General features: G+C 35.6%; 1 protein-coding gene and 1 long non-coding RNA gene across 3 annotated transcripts in view; one reads left to right on the top strand and one right to left on the bottom strand.

The window, feature by feature from the left end:
* Positions 1 to 5,242: 5,242 nt before the first annotated feature.
* On the bottom strand, positions 5,243 to 18,066 carry LOC138923481 (uncharacterized). Of its 2 annotated transcripts, none has more exons than XR_011437137.1 (2): positions 17,944 to 18,066; positions 5,243 to 5,741 (listed from the first exon to the last, which is right to left on the bottom strand). It is a non-coding gene; the product is annotated as an uncharacterized lncRNA (long non-coding RNA). The 2 variants fall into 2 exon arrangements; XR_011437136.1 differs by lacking the exon at positions 17,944 to 18,066 and adding an exon at positions 17,153 to 17,289.
* The window catches only part of GABRB1 (gamma-aminobutyric acid type A receptor subunit beta1), a 362,575-nt gene continuing 361,697 nt past the window's right edge, over positions 17,296 to 18,173 (top strand). The window contains exons 1-2 of the mRNA XM_023638141.2: positions 17,296 to 17,528; positions 17,687 to 17,778. Coding sequence (XP_023493909.1) covers positions 17,449 to 17,528; positions 17,687 to 17,778 — 172 coding nt within the window. The 5' untranslated portion in view covers positions 17,296 to 17,448. The remainder of the gene's footprint in view (positions 17,529 to 17,686; positions 17,779 to 18,173) is intronic.

Below are 18,173 nucleotides of genomic sequence, written 5' to 3'. Positions count from 1 at the left end.
TTGTGTACTGCTTGCCTGGGGCTAAAAACTTGATGTAGGAATGGGTGAGAGTAAGGTCCTAGACGGGGCCAAATGGTCATGCTTGACTGGAAAGCAGAGACGGTCCAGACACAGGGGCCAGACGGTTCCCAGGAGGTCTGTTTATGGGCACGTACACCTGTTCTCCACGGTGAGTGTGTTCCAACAACTTGAGGTGGAGTTTATGAATTTGACTAATCCCTGCTTCACTTTGTATTTTTCAAACTGTTCCAACTCTGGGGAAGCTCACGTTTATATTCTCTAAGTAAAATACATTTCTCAGTAAAGGGAAAAGACTTCCCTTTTTCAAGTTTTATAATTTATACTTAACTCTAATTTTATGTTTGATGAATATGTACAGATTTTCTCCTCAACTATTCAGAATTTATAGACTTCTATCCAAACTCCTCCAAGTCAGTAAAAGTTGATTTTTTTTAATAATTCAAAATACGGGGGAAAAAAAACAACCACCAGAGAATGATATAACAAATATTCAGGTGCTTCACACTCAGCTCTATTAAATTCTAACATTTTGTCAAAATTGATTCAGAATTTGTTTAATAAAAACAAAACATTCCAGATACAATTGAAAGTTTCTAAATACTCCATCACATCAGTCCTTCCATCTTTAAAAGTAACCGCCATATTGAATTTGGTAATTCTCTTTCCAAACATCTTTATATATTATTATTAGATGTATATACAAAATAAATACCATTACTTATGATGCTTTAAATACTTTATATATAGTGTCATTATGCAATGTTTTTTATATTAACATGTTTTTGATATTACGAATTTTTATGTATTGTAATAATTATATACTGTTAATCAATGGTAATTAACCCTAGCTTCTATGACAAACAAACTGCATAAGATAAAAGTTTATTTCCCCCTCATGTAAGGTCCAATGTTGTTTACTCATATAAAATCCTTAGTAGATTCCTCCAGGTGCTGACTCAGGGATCTGAGCTTCTTCCATCATATGGCTCCACTATCTTAGATTGCTGTCCCTCACTGAAGTGGGAGAAAGAGGAAAAGAAGGGAAAGCACACTAGATATTTAACCATCTTGGCCAAGAAGTAACCCATAACTTTTCTCTTGACATTCTATTACTTGAAATATGTCACATGGTCAGTCTAACTACAAGGGGGTTACGGAGATGCAAAAATGTTATCACCTGGTTTCAGAGAACGAACTACAAAGTATTGCCATTAATTGCCGTTAAGTGTCTACTTTAATTTGTAGAGATTTGGCTGCTGTTTATCAAAGTGCTATATATATATGGGGAAAAATTTGAATAGAGATTTAACCAAATGCTGCAGTAGCTGGAGTATTAGGGAGAACTATACTTTGACGTTCCCAAGGATGAGATGGGCAGAGAAGCATTGTAGAAATAGAAACCGACATGTAAAAGGCTTGCTTCTGTTTATACAGAAAATGGGAGCAGTTCAGTGTTAATTAAATATCAAGTACATGGTAATGGGGGAGGGGTTCAGTGAAGGAAAAACATTAGAAATAATATAAGTAAGAGACAGGGTCATGATTCCTTATGTACCCAGTTATAGCATGTTGCCTTCAACAAAACATGAACCAAGCTGCAAAAACCAGATTCTTTAAAAATGCTTCACACTTTGTCCTATAAAACTTTATACTCTTGCATACTGAATGAAAGGCAAGCCTATTATTTCCATTATTTTTTTCTTTCCCATCATTAAAAATGTTCAAGCTCTTTTAATAATGATTTAATAGAAAATTTTAGAAAACCATAATCATTTGAATTGATTACTAAAGTGACATAGTGATACTTTAGACAAGTGCAAAATTGCCTGATAATTTTCTGAAGAAAAGGAAAATCAAATCCAGAAATGTTCTCTACCTGACCCTTGGTGACAAAACTACTATTATGCAGACAATTTAATGAACAAAATGATGTTCCTTGGTTGAAATGAGAGAAAAATCAGTTTTTGAACTAGGTGCTAAAATGTCCAACCAGTTATTATTAGAAAATTTAACTTTTTAATAAATAACATGGACTGTTTTAAAAGCAGAGATTGAGAATAGCAGAATTAATACTATTTCTTTTTTGACTGGAGAAAGGGATAAAGAAGTGTTTGGAAAGAGCGATGTTTGGAGTTAACTGACCTGGATGTAATTCCAGGGCTGTAATTTACTAGATGGGTGGCCTTTGCATATCATATTGTTTCTATGTATCTCACTATTTCTCATCTTAAAATGAGAGTGTTGGGTCAGATTGTTAAATAGTCTGCTGGTATTAACATTCAATAAGTCTAAGAGAGTATTTGGCATCATGCGTTTGATATGACATAACTGTCAGCAAAAAAGTATTATGATTCTGGCAACTGAAATTATGCACAACTTCAATGACACTTTCATAAGTATGATGCTTTGCTGATGGTCGCGTTATTCATCTATTTACTCAAATTCCTGGGAAAATTAAAAATGAGCATTTTCTTAACTGAGTTCTACATGCAGTACGATTTTAGGGAAATATTGAGAATATATGAGAGAGACTTCTAGGAGAATAGTGACAACCACTATAGAAAGCCACCTAAGGCTAAACCCAAAGAAAAAAATAAGGAACATGTGGGAAACAAATAAAAATATATAAAACAGGAAAGGATAGCTATAAAAGTACAAAAATAAAAGTAAAAAGCTCCAAAATCTAATGATTAATTCCTCAGACACACACACATTGGCTTTCAGTTCGGCCACTAACTCAGTGGAATATTGGTAAGATACCTAACTTCTTGATGGCTTAATACCCTCATCTTGATTATTTCATGAATAGCACCTAACTAATCTCTCAATCAAAATTTTGCACACTGCTATATTGGTACTGCCTTGGAGCCCTATGCATATTCATCTCCAGATTGCTAAGAGGAGGTTCAAAATTAGGTTGGAATAACTGGATAGTCTCTCTTAGAACTCAAATAATTTGTTGTTAAATTCAGATTTGAATTATAGACTTTTCTTTTCCAAAATTGAATGCCTTACCACTTTCCCTATTGTTTACCCATGTTTTGTTTTTGTTTAGTTTTTCCTGTTCTAAATGAAAGTTGCCTTTTCCTCTTTAGCAAGAATGACTTTTTGTCTAATCAGCTCCGAATTTTTAATGTTTCTAGTTCTTAACAATAAAACAAGTGCCACGAGGAAATAATGTGATAATACTGGAGATCTAAAATTTTAGAATATATTTTTCTTCCCCTTCTGGCTCTTTACTGATAATTTATGAAACTTATATACATCACTAACTTTTAAAAAGGAAAATTTATTTTCTCTGAAAATAAACTTTCAAAATCTTCCATTGTGATATTGGTTTAGCATAAAAATCTTAATGAGATTGATTCAAAATAATTTGAAACTGAAACTACAGACCTCAAAATTCATTAATTTTGGAAAAAATAATGCCTTTCTCATCTGACTAATGGGAGATTCGTGTGTCCTCATATTGGTTGATCTATCAGTGGTAATTGATACCGCTGATCATTTCCTTTTCCTTAACACACTTTCTTTCCCTGGTTCTCAGAACAGCACATTCTCCTGGTTTTCTTCTACCTGCTCTTCCTTGTTAGTCTCTTTTTCTAGTTCCTCTCTATCTACCCCAACCTCAAAAGGTTGAAACGCCCCAGGGAACCTAGAATTTCTTCCCTTTTCTACCTGTGCTCACAAGGTTGGTAAAATTATGCAGTCCGTGGTATTAAACAATCTATTAGTTTGCTGGGGCTTCCATAACAGAATTCCACACACTGGGTGGCTTAAACAGAATTTATTTTCTTCTGATTCTGGAGGCTAGATGTCCAAGGTCATGGTGTCAGCAGGTTTGATTTCTCCTGAGGCATCTCTCCTTGGCTTACAGATGGCCCCATTCTTGCTGAGTCCTTACAAGGCCTTTCCTCTGTGTGAGAGCACCCCTGGTGACTTTTCCTCTTCTTATAAGGACACTAGTCATATTGGATTAGGGCCCCACCCTTTTAACCTCAATCACTTCTTTAAAAGACCTATCTCCAAATACAGTCACATTGAGGGTAGCGCCTCAACATATTGGTTTTGGAGAAACACAATGAAGTCCATAACAAATCCCATCTACATGCTCATGGCTTTCAAATTTATATCTCCAGCCAAGACCTCTTCCTTGAAATGGAATTATCCACTTCCCACTCAAAATCTCAACTTGGATTTCTAATAAACATATCCAATTTAAGATGTCCAAAACTGACTTATGACACAAACTCCCTTTACCAAACTGTTCTCAATGTCCTCCCCATCTCAGACAATGGCAACTCTTCCATCTGCTCAGCTCAGAGACTTTGGAGTCATCCTTAATTCCTTTCTTTCCCTCATACCCTATATCCAATCTGGCAGAAAGCCCTGTTAACTCTAGCTTCAAAATAGATCCAGAATATGACCACTTCTCATCACTTCTACATCCACTGTAATTTTTCCACCTGGATTAGTGACATAACTCCCCCCACCCTCCAACAGTCTATACTCTACAGTAGTTAGAGTGATTCTGTTAAAAAGCAAGTCAAATCACGTTATTCTCCACATCAAATCCTTCCACTGGCTTCCCAATCATTCTCAGAATGAAACCTTTAACTCTCGAACTGATCTGTTGCTTTTTCTGCCTGCCTCTGCTCTACCAGCACTAGCCTCCTTAAACATAACAGACACATTCCTACTTCAGTATCTTTACACTTTCTGGTCTCTTTTGGCAATGTTCTTCCTTACCAGATTTACATGGCTCACTCCATCGCTATCTAGAGCCCTTTTCTCAAATGTCACCTTTTCACTGAGGTCTTCCCTGACCACCATTTCTAAAGTTTCTAGGACTTTAGAAACTTCCGTGGGTCCTATTTCCATTCTCTGGTTTACATTTTTTTTTCTTTTGTCGCTGTCTAAATATACAGTATACTTTACATATTCACCTTGCTTATGATCCATCTCTCTCACTAGAACTCCTTGAATTGGAGTTTACATTCTAGTGGCAAGGATGGATTTTTATCTGTTTTGTTCACAACTATATACTCAGTATTTAGAATAGTGCCTGGTCCATATTAGACATCCAATAAATATTGCTCGATTTATTTATCTATGTATGCATCCATGCAACAAATACTTATTTCATATCTATTTCGTATCAGACATAATTCTAGATAAGGGATATGTATTGGTGAGTTAAAGAAAAAGTTCCTTTTCCTCATAGAGTTTCAATTTAGTGATTTTATTGTAAGAATGAATATGATAGTAAAGAACACAGAAATCTCAGCCACAATACTTGGCTATGTGTGGACACAGGAAGTGCTGAACCACCAGGAATAACAGGAATCATGATGGAATTTAAAATGTTAATGGAAGGCATTAAGGCAGCCCACAAGTATGGCTGTACTTTTGGCTCCTTTGCAGTTGTGTAGATTTTCAGTCATGTGTCGTCTTCCAAGCATTCCGTCCTTATTATTACTCAACTGCTATCCCAGTTACTTCTTATCTTCTGGGGGTATTCTGCCTTATTGGTTCACCAACATTTGGCTATCTCCTCTCTGTGCTCCACCTTTTCTCCATGAGAAACAGTGCGGCATAGTGGTGAATAATACTGGCTTTGGATTTTGACTTTGTGAGCTTGAATCCTGGCTCTGTCACATCTAAAGCTGTGTGATCAACAGCAAGTTGCCTTTTCCCATCTGTTCTTCCTTTAGAAAAATCTGAAAAATGAAGACAATATTACCAGAGTTCAGAGATGGTAGGTATAAATGGCTTAATATACGAAAAAGGATTTAGAACAGTTCTTGGCACATTGTGAGCAGTAAATAGACTCATAGTTTCTACTTGAGAAGTATGGCTTATACAAAACACCTGCTCCTTGCTGTTTCATCGTAACCCGTCAACTTCGCAGCACCTCCTCTAACTCACAAACGTTTAACTTCTGGACCTTTTGCCTACAGCTTCAGAATGATTTCTTAGCAATTGCTTTCAATTCCACTGCATTTAACTTAAAAATTAGAGAATAATTTGTTTGCTCACCACCTAAATTTGTGTCTTAATTTCCTGTCTCTCATATTGATATTTTGTTTTGTCGTAATAATCTTAGGTAATTCTTGCTGAAATTATCTGTAGGGGGCAAACCTTTCTTGGTCCTTTTATGTCTAGAAATGACTTTATATTGCTAACACCAATGAACGCTAGCTTGTGAGAGTATAGAATTAGCACTTCAAAGTCATTTTCACTCAGAATTTTAAAAAATTCATTGATTTCTGGTCCTAAATTTGCTGATAAGAAGTTCTAAGGCACAGGCTAATAAACTTTGCTTTTCTCTTGTTAAAAAAAGAATTTCTGGTACTAAGTTTGCCAATAAGAATAACAAACTATTCTGTCTGTTAGGTAGACAATGCGATTTATTTTTCTCAAGAGAATTTTGTATATTTTTCTTTATCCAAGATGTCCTGAAAATTCACCAGAATATGACTAATTAATTCTATTTAACATTCAATGAACTTATTCAATCATAAAACTAATAACTTTTGGCATTTCTGGGACATTTCTATTTCTTTTATTATTTGCTCCTCACCTTTTTCTCTATTCTTGCTTATGTAACTTCTGGATTTCTTTTCAGTGACTATTTTGTCTTTGCAATACAATCTTGATAATTACTTGATTCTATTATCTGGCTCACTGAAAATTTTCAATTGTGTCATTCATTTCATCTATCAAATTTTCTCTTAAAATTGCAATGAATTTCAATTTCCTGGAAACCCAGTCTTTTGTTTTCGCTGTTGTTGTTGACTTTTGTTTTGCTTAACAGTTATTCTTTTCATCAGCTGTCTGTATCTACTTAAATCTTCCTCAAGCTATTTGCTTGCTTTAAAGTAGTCTTACTTCTCATGAGGATTTAGTTTTCTGCTTGGGGAATTTATCCCCTTTCCTTCATGATGTTGGTTTCCCTTAAAGATTTGCTGACCCTTGATTATCTGTCCATATTTATACGCCAGGGTCCATAGTAAATAGTATTTCATTTCCTAAACCCAAATTAGAACCATTCCATGTCTATGGCTAATACATTTCCGATTCCACAAAGAGAAGGAGACTTACAACCTCCGCATCCTCCTTCTGGTATTTCTTCATCGTTAGTATATGAAAGTGACTTACAGCAGGAGTATAGAGTGGCATTTCATATATGGTAGGAGTAACTTACGACTGAAGAGAAGATGTTGTTGCTTAAAATGTTGACTGATTTAAGTTTTATCCCCCAGAGGGAGGATAGTTTTATAACTATCTTTATTCGGAAAATGATTAGAGTAAAAATTCTTTCATTAGCTAATTACATTGGCACTATATCACTTCAGTGATCAATCCAGATGCCTAGGTTTTCCAAATTTTCCCTCAAATCTCTCTTAAAGTAATTGGAAGAATTCTAATGACAACTAAGTAAAAATGACAGGTTAATAATGTTTTGATTTTCATTTAGTAATGGTGAGTACGTATTTAACATGGGGCAGAGACAAAAACAAGTTTTATTTCCCAACCAAATCTCCTACTTGTTTTTCTACTCTGATTCTTGTTTAGCTGAAAGTTAGAACACATTTCTCTCCTCATCTAACTCCCTTCCTGTCCTCCTCCCATCTCCCCACTCCTGTCAGCACTGCAAATACATTTTATGTCCAATTCTCCTTGAAATTACCATTTCCTTTATTGCCATCAACTGTACAGCTTGAAGCCTTTGCTTGTGTTTCCCACCTGCCCCAACTCCTCTGAAGTTCTTAATTCCATGACTTCAAGATCTAGCAGAAAGTTTCAACTTTTTTGAGGTGTCTTCCCTGACACTCCAAGATAAGATGGAAAGTTCTTTAATCATTTCTCTTTGGATGTGTTTACCTTGCTATTTTTTATCTTTTTTTTTTTTTTTTTTGCTGAGGAAGATTCGCCCTGAGCTAACATCTGTGCCAATCTTCCTCTATTTTGTATGTAGGTCGTTCCCGCAGCTTGGCCGCCAATGAGTGGTATAAGTCCATGCCCAGGAACTGAACCTGGGCTGCTGAAGCAGAGCACAATGAACTTAACTACTAGGCCATGGGCCAGGCCCTGGTTTTTATCTTTTATTGTTTCATAGTTTTAAAAATATTTTTGAGTAATTGCATGAATCCTAAGGCCATATGTTTAGATAAAAAAATGTTTACCTGGATAATCACTTGACCATTTGTAACACTTTTGTTCTCCAGTTAATCCCAGGCACTAAAATTTAGTCTTGGAAACAAGTAAGATGAAAAGTATAAATAGTTCCTATTAAAAAATAACAGTAAAATCTCTACACATTAACAGAGTTATGAATGGCAGACTAAAGCAATATCTCACTGGTAACAACCTTAATAGTCACTGTCTTAGTCTTTGTCTTTGTCTTCTACCCACAGGTCCACATTGATCAGCCAGAGGCCACAACACTACAAGACTTCCAGTTTTCAGAGTGACCTTTTACAAGATTCCACTCGGGGAGCATAAGTCTCCTGAGCTTAATGAAAAAAATCTCTAATCCGGGCTTGTTCTAAAAATGTAAATCACTCATAACGTAGGATAAAGCATAAATGCATTTAATTACATAGAAGTTGCAAAAAGCATACACTTATCTCAATAGAGGTTAGAAAGCATTTTATGGTGGCAACATTTTTTCATAATTAATAGTGTACTGACAAAGAGTATAGATTGTCTTTAGACTACCTGAATTTGAATTCTGTCTCTATCATTTAATTGCTTGACCTTGGATAAATTAATGAACTTTCTGTGTCTCAGTTACTTCACCTGTAAAACAGAACTAATTATAGTATCACTACCTTGCGAAGTATTTTTTGTGTGTATGAGGAAGATTGGTCCTAAGACAACATCTGTTTCCAATCTTTCTCTTTTTTTCTTGAGGAAGATTGTTGCTGAACTAGCATCTGTGCCAATCTTCCTCCATTTTATGTGGGACGCCGCCACAGTGTGGCTTGACTTAGGTCCACGCCTGGGATCCAGACCTGTGGACCCCAGGCCACCAAAGCAACACACGAGACCTTAACCACTACACCACCAGGCCAGCCCCTTCATCAGGTATTATAAGCCCAAAATATGTCAAGTTTTTAAAATAATATTGTAAATAATAAGCCAATAAAAATGTTAACTATTCTTATTAATATAAAATTAGTGTTTCTAATAAAAGCAATGACTTGGAATATCTCTATTAATAAGATAGAGTATATATTTTAAAACAAAAAAATCATATACTTGAGTAGAGATCTCCTTAAAACAGGAAAAGAATACTCTTATAATCATTCCAATATTGGAAATAGCAGAATTTTGAGAAGAAATTCAAAAGAAATATAAATATTGGAAAAGAATAAAATATGAATTTACTTAAGATATATAAAACTGCTGTAGCATTATGAGTAAAAAGTAAAAATAAAAAGAGATAAAAATGTACTTAGCTAAATTATATGATATAAGTTTTATGCTCAAAAGTCCATACAACCAGAAGTATCACAATTAGAATGTACAACTATGTACTGGGGGGCTTTTGGGAGGAGAAGAAGGGGGGAAAAAAAGAAGATTGGCAACAGTTGTTAGCTCAGGTGCCAATCTTTAAAAAAAAAGTCCGTATTATAATATATGAATAGGAAGACCTGAAAAATACAAAGTGAAAAAGGACATTTTTCATATTAGCAGCTAAAAATCTGTTAAATAACTGGCTATTAATATAGCTTGCAACACAAGACATTTTTTCTAAGAAAATAATACACCCTTAGAGACTAATTCATACGCAAAAAATGAAGTGAGACCATTCCCATTAACACAGATAAAAATACTACTTAAGTGAATAGGTAGATTAATGTAAGAGCAAAGTTATGCAAGATTTTATAATCTTAATAAATTAATACAGTACTTAATCTAAAAAATGAAGTATGAAAGCCTAACAAAGGATACATAAACATTTTAAAACGTAATAATAGTGTGGCTACTTTACCAAAATTCAAACCTTATTAACAGTGATTGTGATAAAAATGTAACATATTATAACTGAAAGTTTGTACCCTTTGACCAGTTATAAGTTCTGAGGATCTAATGTACAGCATGGTGATTATAGTCAATAATATTGCATTTTGAAATTTGCTCAGAGAGTAGATCTTAAGTATCCTCATCACACCCACAGAAAAATGGTAACTAAGTGAGGTGATTGATATGTTAATTAGCTTGGTTGTGTAAGCATTTCACAATGTATACATATATTAAATCATCATTATACATATAGAATTAAATATGTACAAATATCTTATTGGGTTAAATCAGAAAACCTGATCAATTAAACAAAATGCAAATTCCACAAATAGATACAGAAAATAGCATATCGTATGGCTATTAATATTACAAATTGTCCTTAAGATAGATTGTGGAAATTTATACTGCCCCTAAAGTGTATGAAACTGTATTTCTTCACAGCATTCACTATACTTGATATTAAGCCTTTTTAAAATAGCAAACTAATGAATAAAATTAGCATGTCATATTTTTTTTAAATTGTATTTGTTAAATTGCTACCAAGGTTGAAATTTTTTAATATATTTTGTGGTTATTTCTTTTGTGAAATGCCCGTTGCAATCATTTACCCATTTATGTATTAGGTTTATTTATTTCTCATTAATATATATCAACATTTTAAACATATAAATTTCCAATATACTTTCCAAGTTTTCACTCATTAGTTTTTATAAAATATTTCAAATACCTAGAATATATAGAGAGTAGAATAGTGAACACCCGCAGATCATGTTTTGGTTAATTTGCCTGAGATTTTTTTTTCGGAGGGGGATAAAGTATTATAGATTCAGTTGAAGCCTGTATTATATCCTAAAATCTAGTATCTTTCCTAGCCTTCCAGTCTATTTTTACAACAGATATGTATCTATCTATCTATCTAAGAGCTATATATGTATACAAAATAATATATAATCTGGTGTCTGCACTTAAATGTTTTTAACTTTGCTTAATGTTATCACACGCATATCATTCTGCACCTAGCTCCTTCGTTTTTGCTTAATGTCTTATATTGAGATTTATCTGTGTAAAGCCGTGTAGATACTTATCTATTTTGACTGTAGTATTCCATTGTGTAACTATATCTGTATTTATTTATGCTCAATAGGTAAACATTTAGGTTGTTGTCAGTTTTACACTATTAAAAGCAACACTGTTTTTAATTAAGCAGAGACTCAGAACACTATTTTAACTATTCAACACTAAGAACATTCTTAGACTGCGGGAGTGGATCTCTAGGCTATCTTCCAGATGGTGGAAATTCTGGGCCAAAGGGCACACGCAACTTTGACTTTACCAGATATGTCCAAATTGCCTTACAAAGTGTTCAGATCAATTTATATGCCTACTAAAAGTATACAGGAGTTTCTAATCAATATTCGGCCTTCTTAAGTTTTGCACATCTGATAGGTGTGAAAGGCTTATCACTGTTTTGATTTGCAGTTCTTCATTTGGAGTGGCTCTTTGTCCCTTTTGCTTTCTCTTTTATTTACTTGTGGGAGATTTTTCCTTTTTGGTAAATTCTTCATACTGATCCTTTGGCAGTTAAATTTGCTGAAAACATGTTCTTTAAGTGTGTGACTTGACTTTTCACTACGTTAATAGTCTCTTTTGATTTAAAGGTTACAATTTAATGTAGTTATTTCTGTTAATCTTTTCCTTTACAGTTTGTACTTTTGTTTATCTTTAAATCTTTTCCTATACCAAAATCATAAATATATTTTCCCATACAATTTTTCTGGAGTTTTGGTTTTTATATTTGAATTATATATCCACCTGCAATATATATTTGTGTATGTAATGAGGTAAAAAATCTGCTTTTTTTCCCCTTGTAAATAATAGTCTCTGCAGAATTTATTGAATAGCTCATTTTTCCCCACTTTTTCTAAAATAGAGGAATATTTCTATGCCCTTTATTTGGTTGTACTATTTTTTCCTAGCCCTACATGAATTCCAAACTAACCACAAACTTTCAATTTCAGTAGCTTGATAAGTCTTGACATTTCAAAGGCAAGTGCCCCATATCCTCCCTCCTTTTATTCTTCTTCAAAATTTTCTTGTCTTTTTTTTGACTCTTCACTCTTGCATTTGAATTTTAGGATTGGTTTCTTAATTTCTACTATAACTGTAGGAATTTTGATTCAAATTGATTATATTTCTTACACTGGATAGAATTGACCTCTGTATGATGTTGAGTCTTCCCAACGACATGTGCGTTACATTTTCATTTATCTGAGGCTTATTTTACGTCCTTTAATAATGTTATATAGATTCTCTATAAAGGTCTTGCACATTTTTTTTCAGTTATTCCTGGGTGCATATGAGCTTTTGCTATTATTGTAATGAAATGTTTTCCTATTATGTTTTCTTGTGGTAACCACCGTGTATAGGAATACTGCTAATGAGTATTTAAATGTTATTTGATCTTGAATCCAGTAAGCTTGCTTAACTCTCTTATTATATTCTTACATGTTTGAAGAATTCATTGGATTTTCTTTCTAAACAAACTTAACATGTAGAAATAAGGAAAGTTAATTTCTTCTTTTTCTATTTTTTATTGTCTCATTGAAATATCACACCTCTGGTACAACGTTGAATAGTCCTACTTTAATAGAAGTGCCTCTTAAATTTCACAATGAATTACTTTTCAAGTATATGTTTTTAAAATGACTTTACAATTATGTATTCTGATCTATCAACATTTTCTTTTAATGTTACTGCTTTGGCCAGCATATGTCAAAAAGAAAAGAAGTTCAATGAGCATTTGTTAGATGCTGGATGAGCATATTGTGTGTACCTATTTATTATTTCTACAGTTTCAGTTTTTTTTTTTTTTTTAAAGATTTTATTTTTTCCTTTTTCTCCCCAAAGCCCCCTGGTACATAGTTGTGTATTCTTCGTTGTGGGTCCTTCTAGTTGTGGTATGTGGGACGCTGCCTCAGCGTGGTTTGATGAGCAGTGCCATGTCCGAGCCCAGGATTCGAACCAACGAAACACTGGGCCGCCTGCAGCGGAGCGCGCCAACTTAACCACTCGGCCACGGGGCCAGCCCCTACAGTTTCAGTTTTTACATTTAAATCTTCAACTCAAGTGAAACTTATTTTAGCAAGAAGTATAAGAAAATCCTTATATTTATTATTTTCCAGAGAAATAATTTTCCTATTATTTATTGGAAAATCTGTTATTTATTCACTAATTTGAAACATTAATTTGAGTATATGCTTGATTTTTTATCCTGAGATAAATTTCTGGGGAATGGAGGATAAAGTTAGGGTAGGCATGTATTTCTTCCTAACTTATGGTAAGGAAGCTGCTTTATAGTACTTCCAAACAATTATTATCATCTTTCTTTCCACATATTTCCAACCTAATATATCCATTCACGTTAACTTTTTAAGCCAACTTGAGGACAGAAAATAATGGGTTAACTGAGACTGCAGAGTATCATACTTGCTTGGCACATAGTAGATGCTTAATAAATTTGATTGAAGCAAGACTGAATGGAGTTGAACTTTAGTTATATTCTTAAACTATGAATGAAAATATTTGTTATTTTGTTTTTCACAAATCCCTGTTAATCTTTCCCTTAAAGTGTACCATCTACATTAAATCTGTGCAGTGTCTCTGACATAGCTTATCAAAAATAGCTTTAGTATGAACATTATTTGTCTGGGCTCAGTATTTACAAGAATAAATAAATAAACAGGACTAATTTAAAAATGAAACCATCTTTTTCAAGTTTGATCTCAATGCAAAGTAACAATTTAAAGCTGTTTACTGTATATTCTCACCAATAAGCTTCTTCACTAAGAATCTGTGTAAGATTTCTTAATCTTGAGACACTTCCATTCTAGTTGGATGCTAATTTTTAGGATCCTCCTTTTGTTCTCCTACTGATAATAGGAGTAGGGATGGCCAATGACTCTCAGGGCCAGCTTTAAGAAAAAATGGAAATTGAGTTGAATTTTGAAGGGGAGAAGGTCTTAATAAAGAGGACTGATTTGGAAAAAAAAACAAGAAACTTCATGGAGGAAGTAAGTGTTGCCTTTTTCAAGTCATAAAAAAAATTTCCTCTGTGTCTGGACCTGACGATTCTTAAGATTTTTCAATTATATACTTATTTCTTTTTATTATTTTGAATTCATTTATTCCCTAATTAGTTCCAAAAATTATTCAAGACAGCTTACACACTATATATATTCAGTGCAACATATCTGTTTTTAAATTAGCAAGGTGTGACAAAGGAAAATTAAATTTAGAATTCTAAGGCATCAGAGAGAAATGCAATATATCAAAATGTAGGTCATTAAGATGTTACGTAATGATTAAAGCTGAATTGTACCTATAATTCTGAGATTCCCAGTGACCAAAGAAAGCAGGGAAATTAATGAATTTTAGAATTTCTATTGTCCATAAGATACAAGCTATTCCGGAAATAAGAGAATTTTCAGAATACCAGCGTCTGGGAAAAACTTTCTCCCACAGATCCTAACACATAAGATACTGAGTGATACAGTGTGTCCATCCCCAATAGCTTACCAATAATAGATGCAATAATGAATATCTTATGACTTCCTGTAGTGTCCTTCCATGTGAGTGGAAGGCATAATTTAAAAGCCAAATTCAGTGAAAGTGGCCTGAACTGGGGCATGCTAAACCTTAGGATTCACGTATACAAAGTCACCAATACTCTTCCTTAATTTTAGAATAAAATCGTGGCTCTTTAGCAGACTGCTAAATAAAATCCTAGTTGTTATTCAAAAAGAATTATTGCAGTTTATGATCAACTGGAAACCATATATCCCAATAAAAGCTGTATAAGTTAAAACACTGTGAACGCCAAACTAAATACTTCTTTTGTGAGTTGAATTTGACTAGCAAGGCTGATAATTTGCAACCTCCAACAGATGGATCAATTGACAAATTCCACGTGGAAAGGGACTCTCTGTATGCTGTCTTTTTCACTACTGAATCACCAGCTTTTAGCATAGTGTCTGGCACCTAGTAAATGTTCAATAAATAGTTGAGGAATAAATGAATGAAGTAAACCTCCATGCATTCACGTTTTCTACAGTGCAGCTTTTGCAGAGTTGTGAGGCATAGAGAGAGAGGTTCTATGCTTCAGCAAGGACCTGAAGCATAAAGGGATCTTCTCTCTTGCCCATTACAAGCAGATCCATATGAATTAAAAAGAGGTAGATTGACATACTTTTAAGGAAATTAAGAAACCTGATTAAGAGTTAGCATTGTCCCGAGAAGAAATGGCCCGTGTATTTAAGGTTGTGAGGCACAAATGAGAAAATTAAATTTATGCATGGGTGGAATGTCAGGATTGACACATGTATAAACGTTTGTACAATTTTTTAGACACCTTCCAAAATCTTCAAGTCCTGACCTTTCCAACTATTTTATGTCACCATTGTACTTCTGAAAGCTTGCCCTAGTCTATCACCTTCTCTCCCTACTGAACACTATCTGACTTTAATTCCTTTTGCTTGGGTTATTGTAGTAACTCTTATTCCTTCTTACTGTTTTTCTCTGTCTCTGGTTCCTTCTCGTGGGGTCCATGCTTCATAGTGCAGAGTAGTTAGGTCCATAGATTCTGCATTGAAATACTGATTCCAACTTTTATTAGCTGTTTGATATTAAACTAGTTAAATTACCCTGATTTATTCTTAGTATCACCATCTGCAAAAGGAGAATAATAATAATATCTATCACATTTGGATGGTTAAAATGCTTAAATGAGATAATCTATGTAATGTGCACAATAAACAGCCAATAGTCAGCAAGTGACAAGTGTTAATTGTTCTTATCATAATGACTGTACCGGAACATTCCATCTAAAACCTAAATCTAACCCAGATCATTCCTATTTAAAACTTTTCTGTGATTTCCAGAAGCTTAAATCTGCATAGTGGAGTATGTAGCTTTACTTATAGTCTGGTCTCAGTTTCCCTTTGCACCCTCGTCACCCACCATCCCTACCTCCCTCCTTTTACCTTCTGCTCAGACATTTCAGGGTTCAGCCAGCAAAGCAGACCATAGTCTTTCAAGTCTCTAGAATTTGGCACATGCTGTTCCCTCCTCTTGGAATGCCCTTCCCTACCATCCTCTGGCAAAAAGCTTTCTTCTTCTCTGGAAATCATATCTACCTCTCCCTGGTAGAATTAACAACCATCCTGTCAGCTTATAAACTATCTAGTGATATAATGAATTTATTTATATTTGTGTCCCTCTCCCCAATTAGTCTGTGAATTTCCCTAGGTTGGGAACCCTCTTTAAGTCATCTCTAAATCCCAGAAAGCCTAGAACATAGTAAAAATTTAAGATATACTATTAAGTGAGTGAACAAACACCTAGCCCAGGACCTTCGCCCAACATGTGCTCAATGACATTTATCGAATTGCATCGACTGAATTTGATTTAATTCAAACAACTCTTCCTCCTGCAGAGCCCCAGTCTACCTGCAAACAGAGGTTAGACCTCTGGGTTTTCAGGATCCTCTTCTCAATTATTAACACAAGCTAACAAGCTGGCAATTTAAGAAATAGGTTTTCCTTACTAGGACCTAGAATCCCAGTGAAACTCGAGGCAGATGGCCCCAGAAAAAGGATTGCCTGCCCAGAGATGCTGTCTCATCGCTTGCTTCCCTCACCTCCCATGTCTGGAGAGACACAAAAGCGGAGGGAAGAAAAGCGGGGGAGCGAGTGAAAAAGTTGACCTGCCCCTTCTCCCCCTCCCACACTAAGCCAGAAGTGTTAACACGCCTCCCAAGGGGACCTGATTCTTCCAGTCCTCAAATCTGACCTGCGTTTCCTCTGTCCCTTCCCTTCTTCTCTGGTTCCCCCTCTCCAGTCACTTCGCCCCCTCACGTCTCCCCCCACCATCACACCAACACACACACTGGCCACCAGAGAACCTCCCCGCCTCCAGATTCCCAGTTCTAGGACCACTGTGACTGTCAAGGAAAGATGCCAATCATAGGCAGCCTTAGCCAGATCCCTGGGAGTTGAGTAAAAAATCAGGATGAGGGCAGAAAGGAAATGAACATAGCAACCTCCAGTGCAGGAAGAAAGCTCCGTATACACATGCACCTAGGATCCCGAGCAAGAAAACAGCAGGATATATCCGACTACCCGGAGGACGCGGAGCACCACAAACAGGAACTTTAAAGGGATTGAAATCTGTTGCCTGTTCCACTAGGAATACTGTTTGCAAGGCACAAGGTGTCTTTTGGTAGTGAGCACCCTCTGCGCATGCGCAGGTCCATTCGGGAATTAACTGCCCTGCCGCCGACTAAGTTGCATTCCTTGAATCTTCGCAGAAAAGACAATTCTTTAATCAGAGTTAGTAATGTGGACAGTACAAAATCGAGAGAGTTTGGGGCTTCTCTCTTTCCCTGTGATGATTGCCATGGTCTGTTGTGCACACAGGTGAGCTGCTGCTGTTGAACGTCTCTTTTGGTGTTTTTCTTTTTACATGCTTGCTGGATCATGTAGCTTGTTATTTGGGGGTAGGTGTGCCTGTCTATTTTTATGTCTGCTCGCAGTTTGTGCTCATTCTGAATACGGTCCCTACTTCTTCCCTCCAGCGCCAATGAGCCCAGCAACATGTCATACGTGAAAGAGACAGTGGACAGATTGCTCAAAGGATATGACATTCGCTTGCGGCCGGACTTTGGAGGTAATGCTTCATCTTTTTTCAACCTGTAACCCATATCTAGTTCTCTTTTCCCGTCAAAGATAAATGTCAAAAAAACAAACAAAAAAAAAGCATTTCATTTTCGTAAGCGTGCGCTACACCCTACGCCCTGGACACACACACACACACACACACACACACACTCACCGGACACCCAGTCGCAGGTGAATGAACCCCCAGGCAGAGCCGACCTTCCTCCGGCCCGACACACCCTCTGCATAGTCACTGCATCACCCGTGTGCCTACACCTGTTTTCCCAGGCTGTACCCTGCAAAAGGGTTGGGGGGTGGAGGGAGCCGGTTTACACTGTAGTAAGCGCAGGGAAGCCCCTCGTCCCTCCCCAGCCTGTCGCCACTCTGAGAATATGCCTATAATGC

This window comes from Equus caballus, chromosome 3 (genome assembly GCF_041296265.1).
Source record: "Equus caballus isolate H_3958 breed thoroughbred chromosome 3, TB-T2T, whole genome shotgun sequence".
NCBI classification, from domain to species: Eukaryota; Metazoa; Chordata; class Mammalia; order Perissodactyla; family Equidae; genus Equus; species Equus caballus.
Note: the sequence above shows the minus strand (reverse complement) of the source record. Positions and strands in the feature narration are given on the sequence as shown.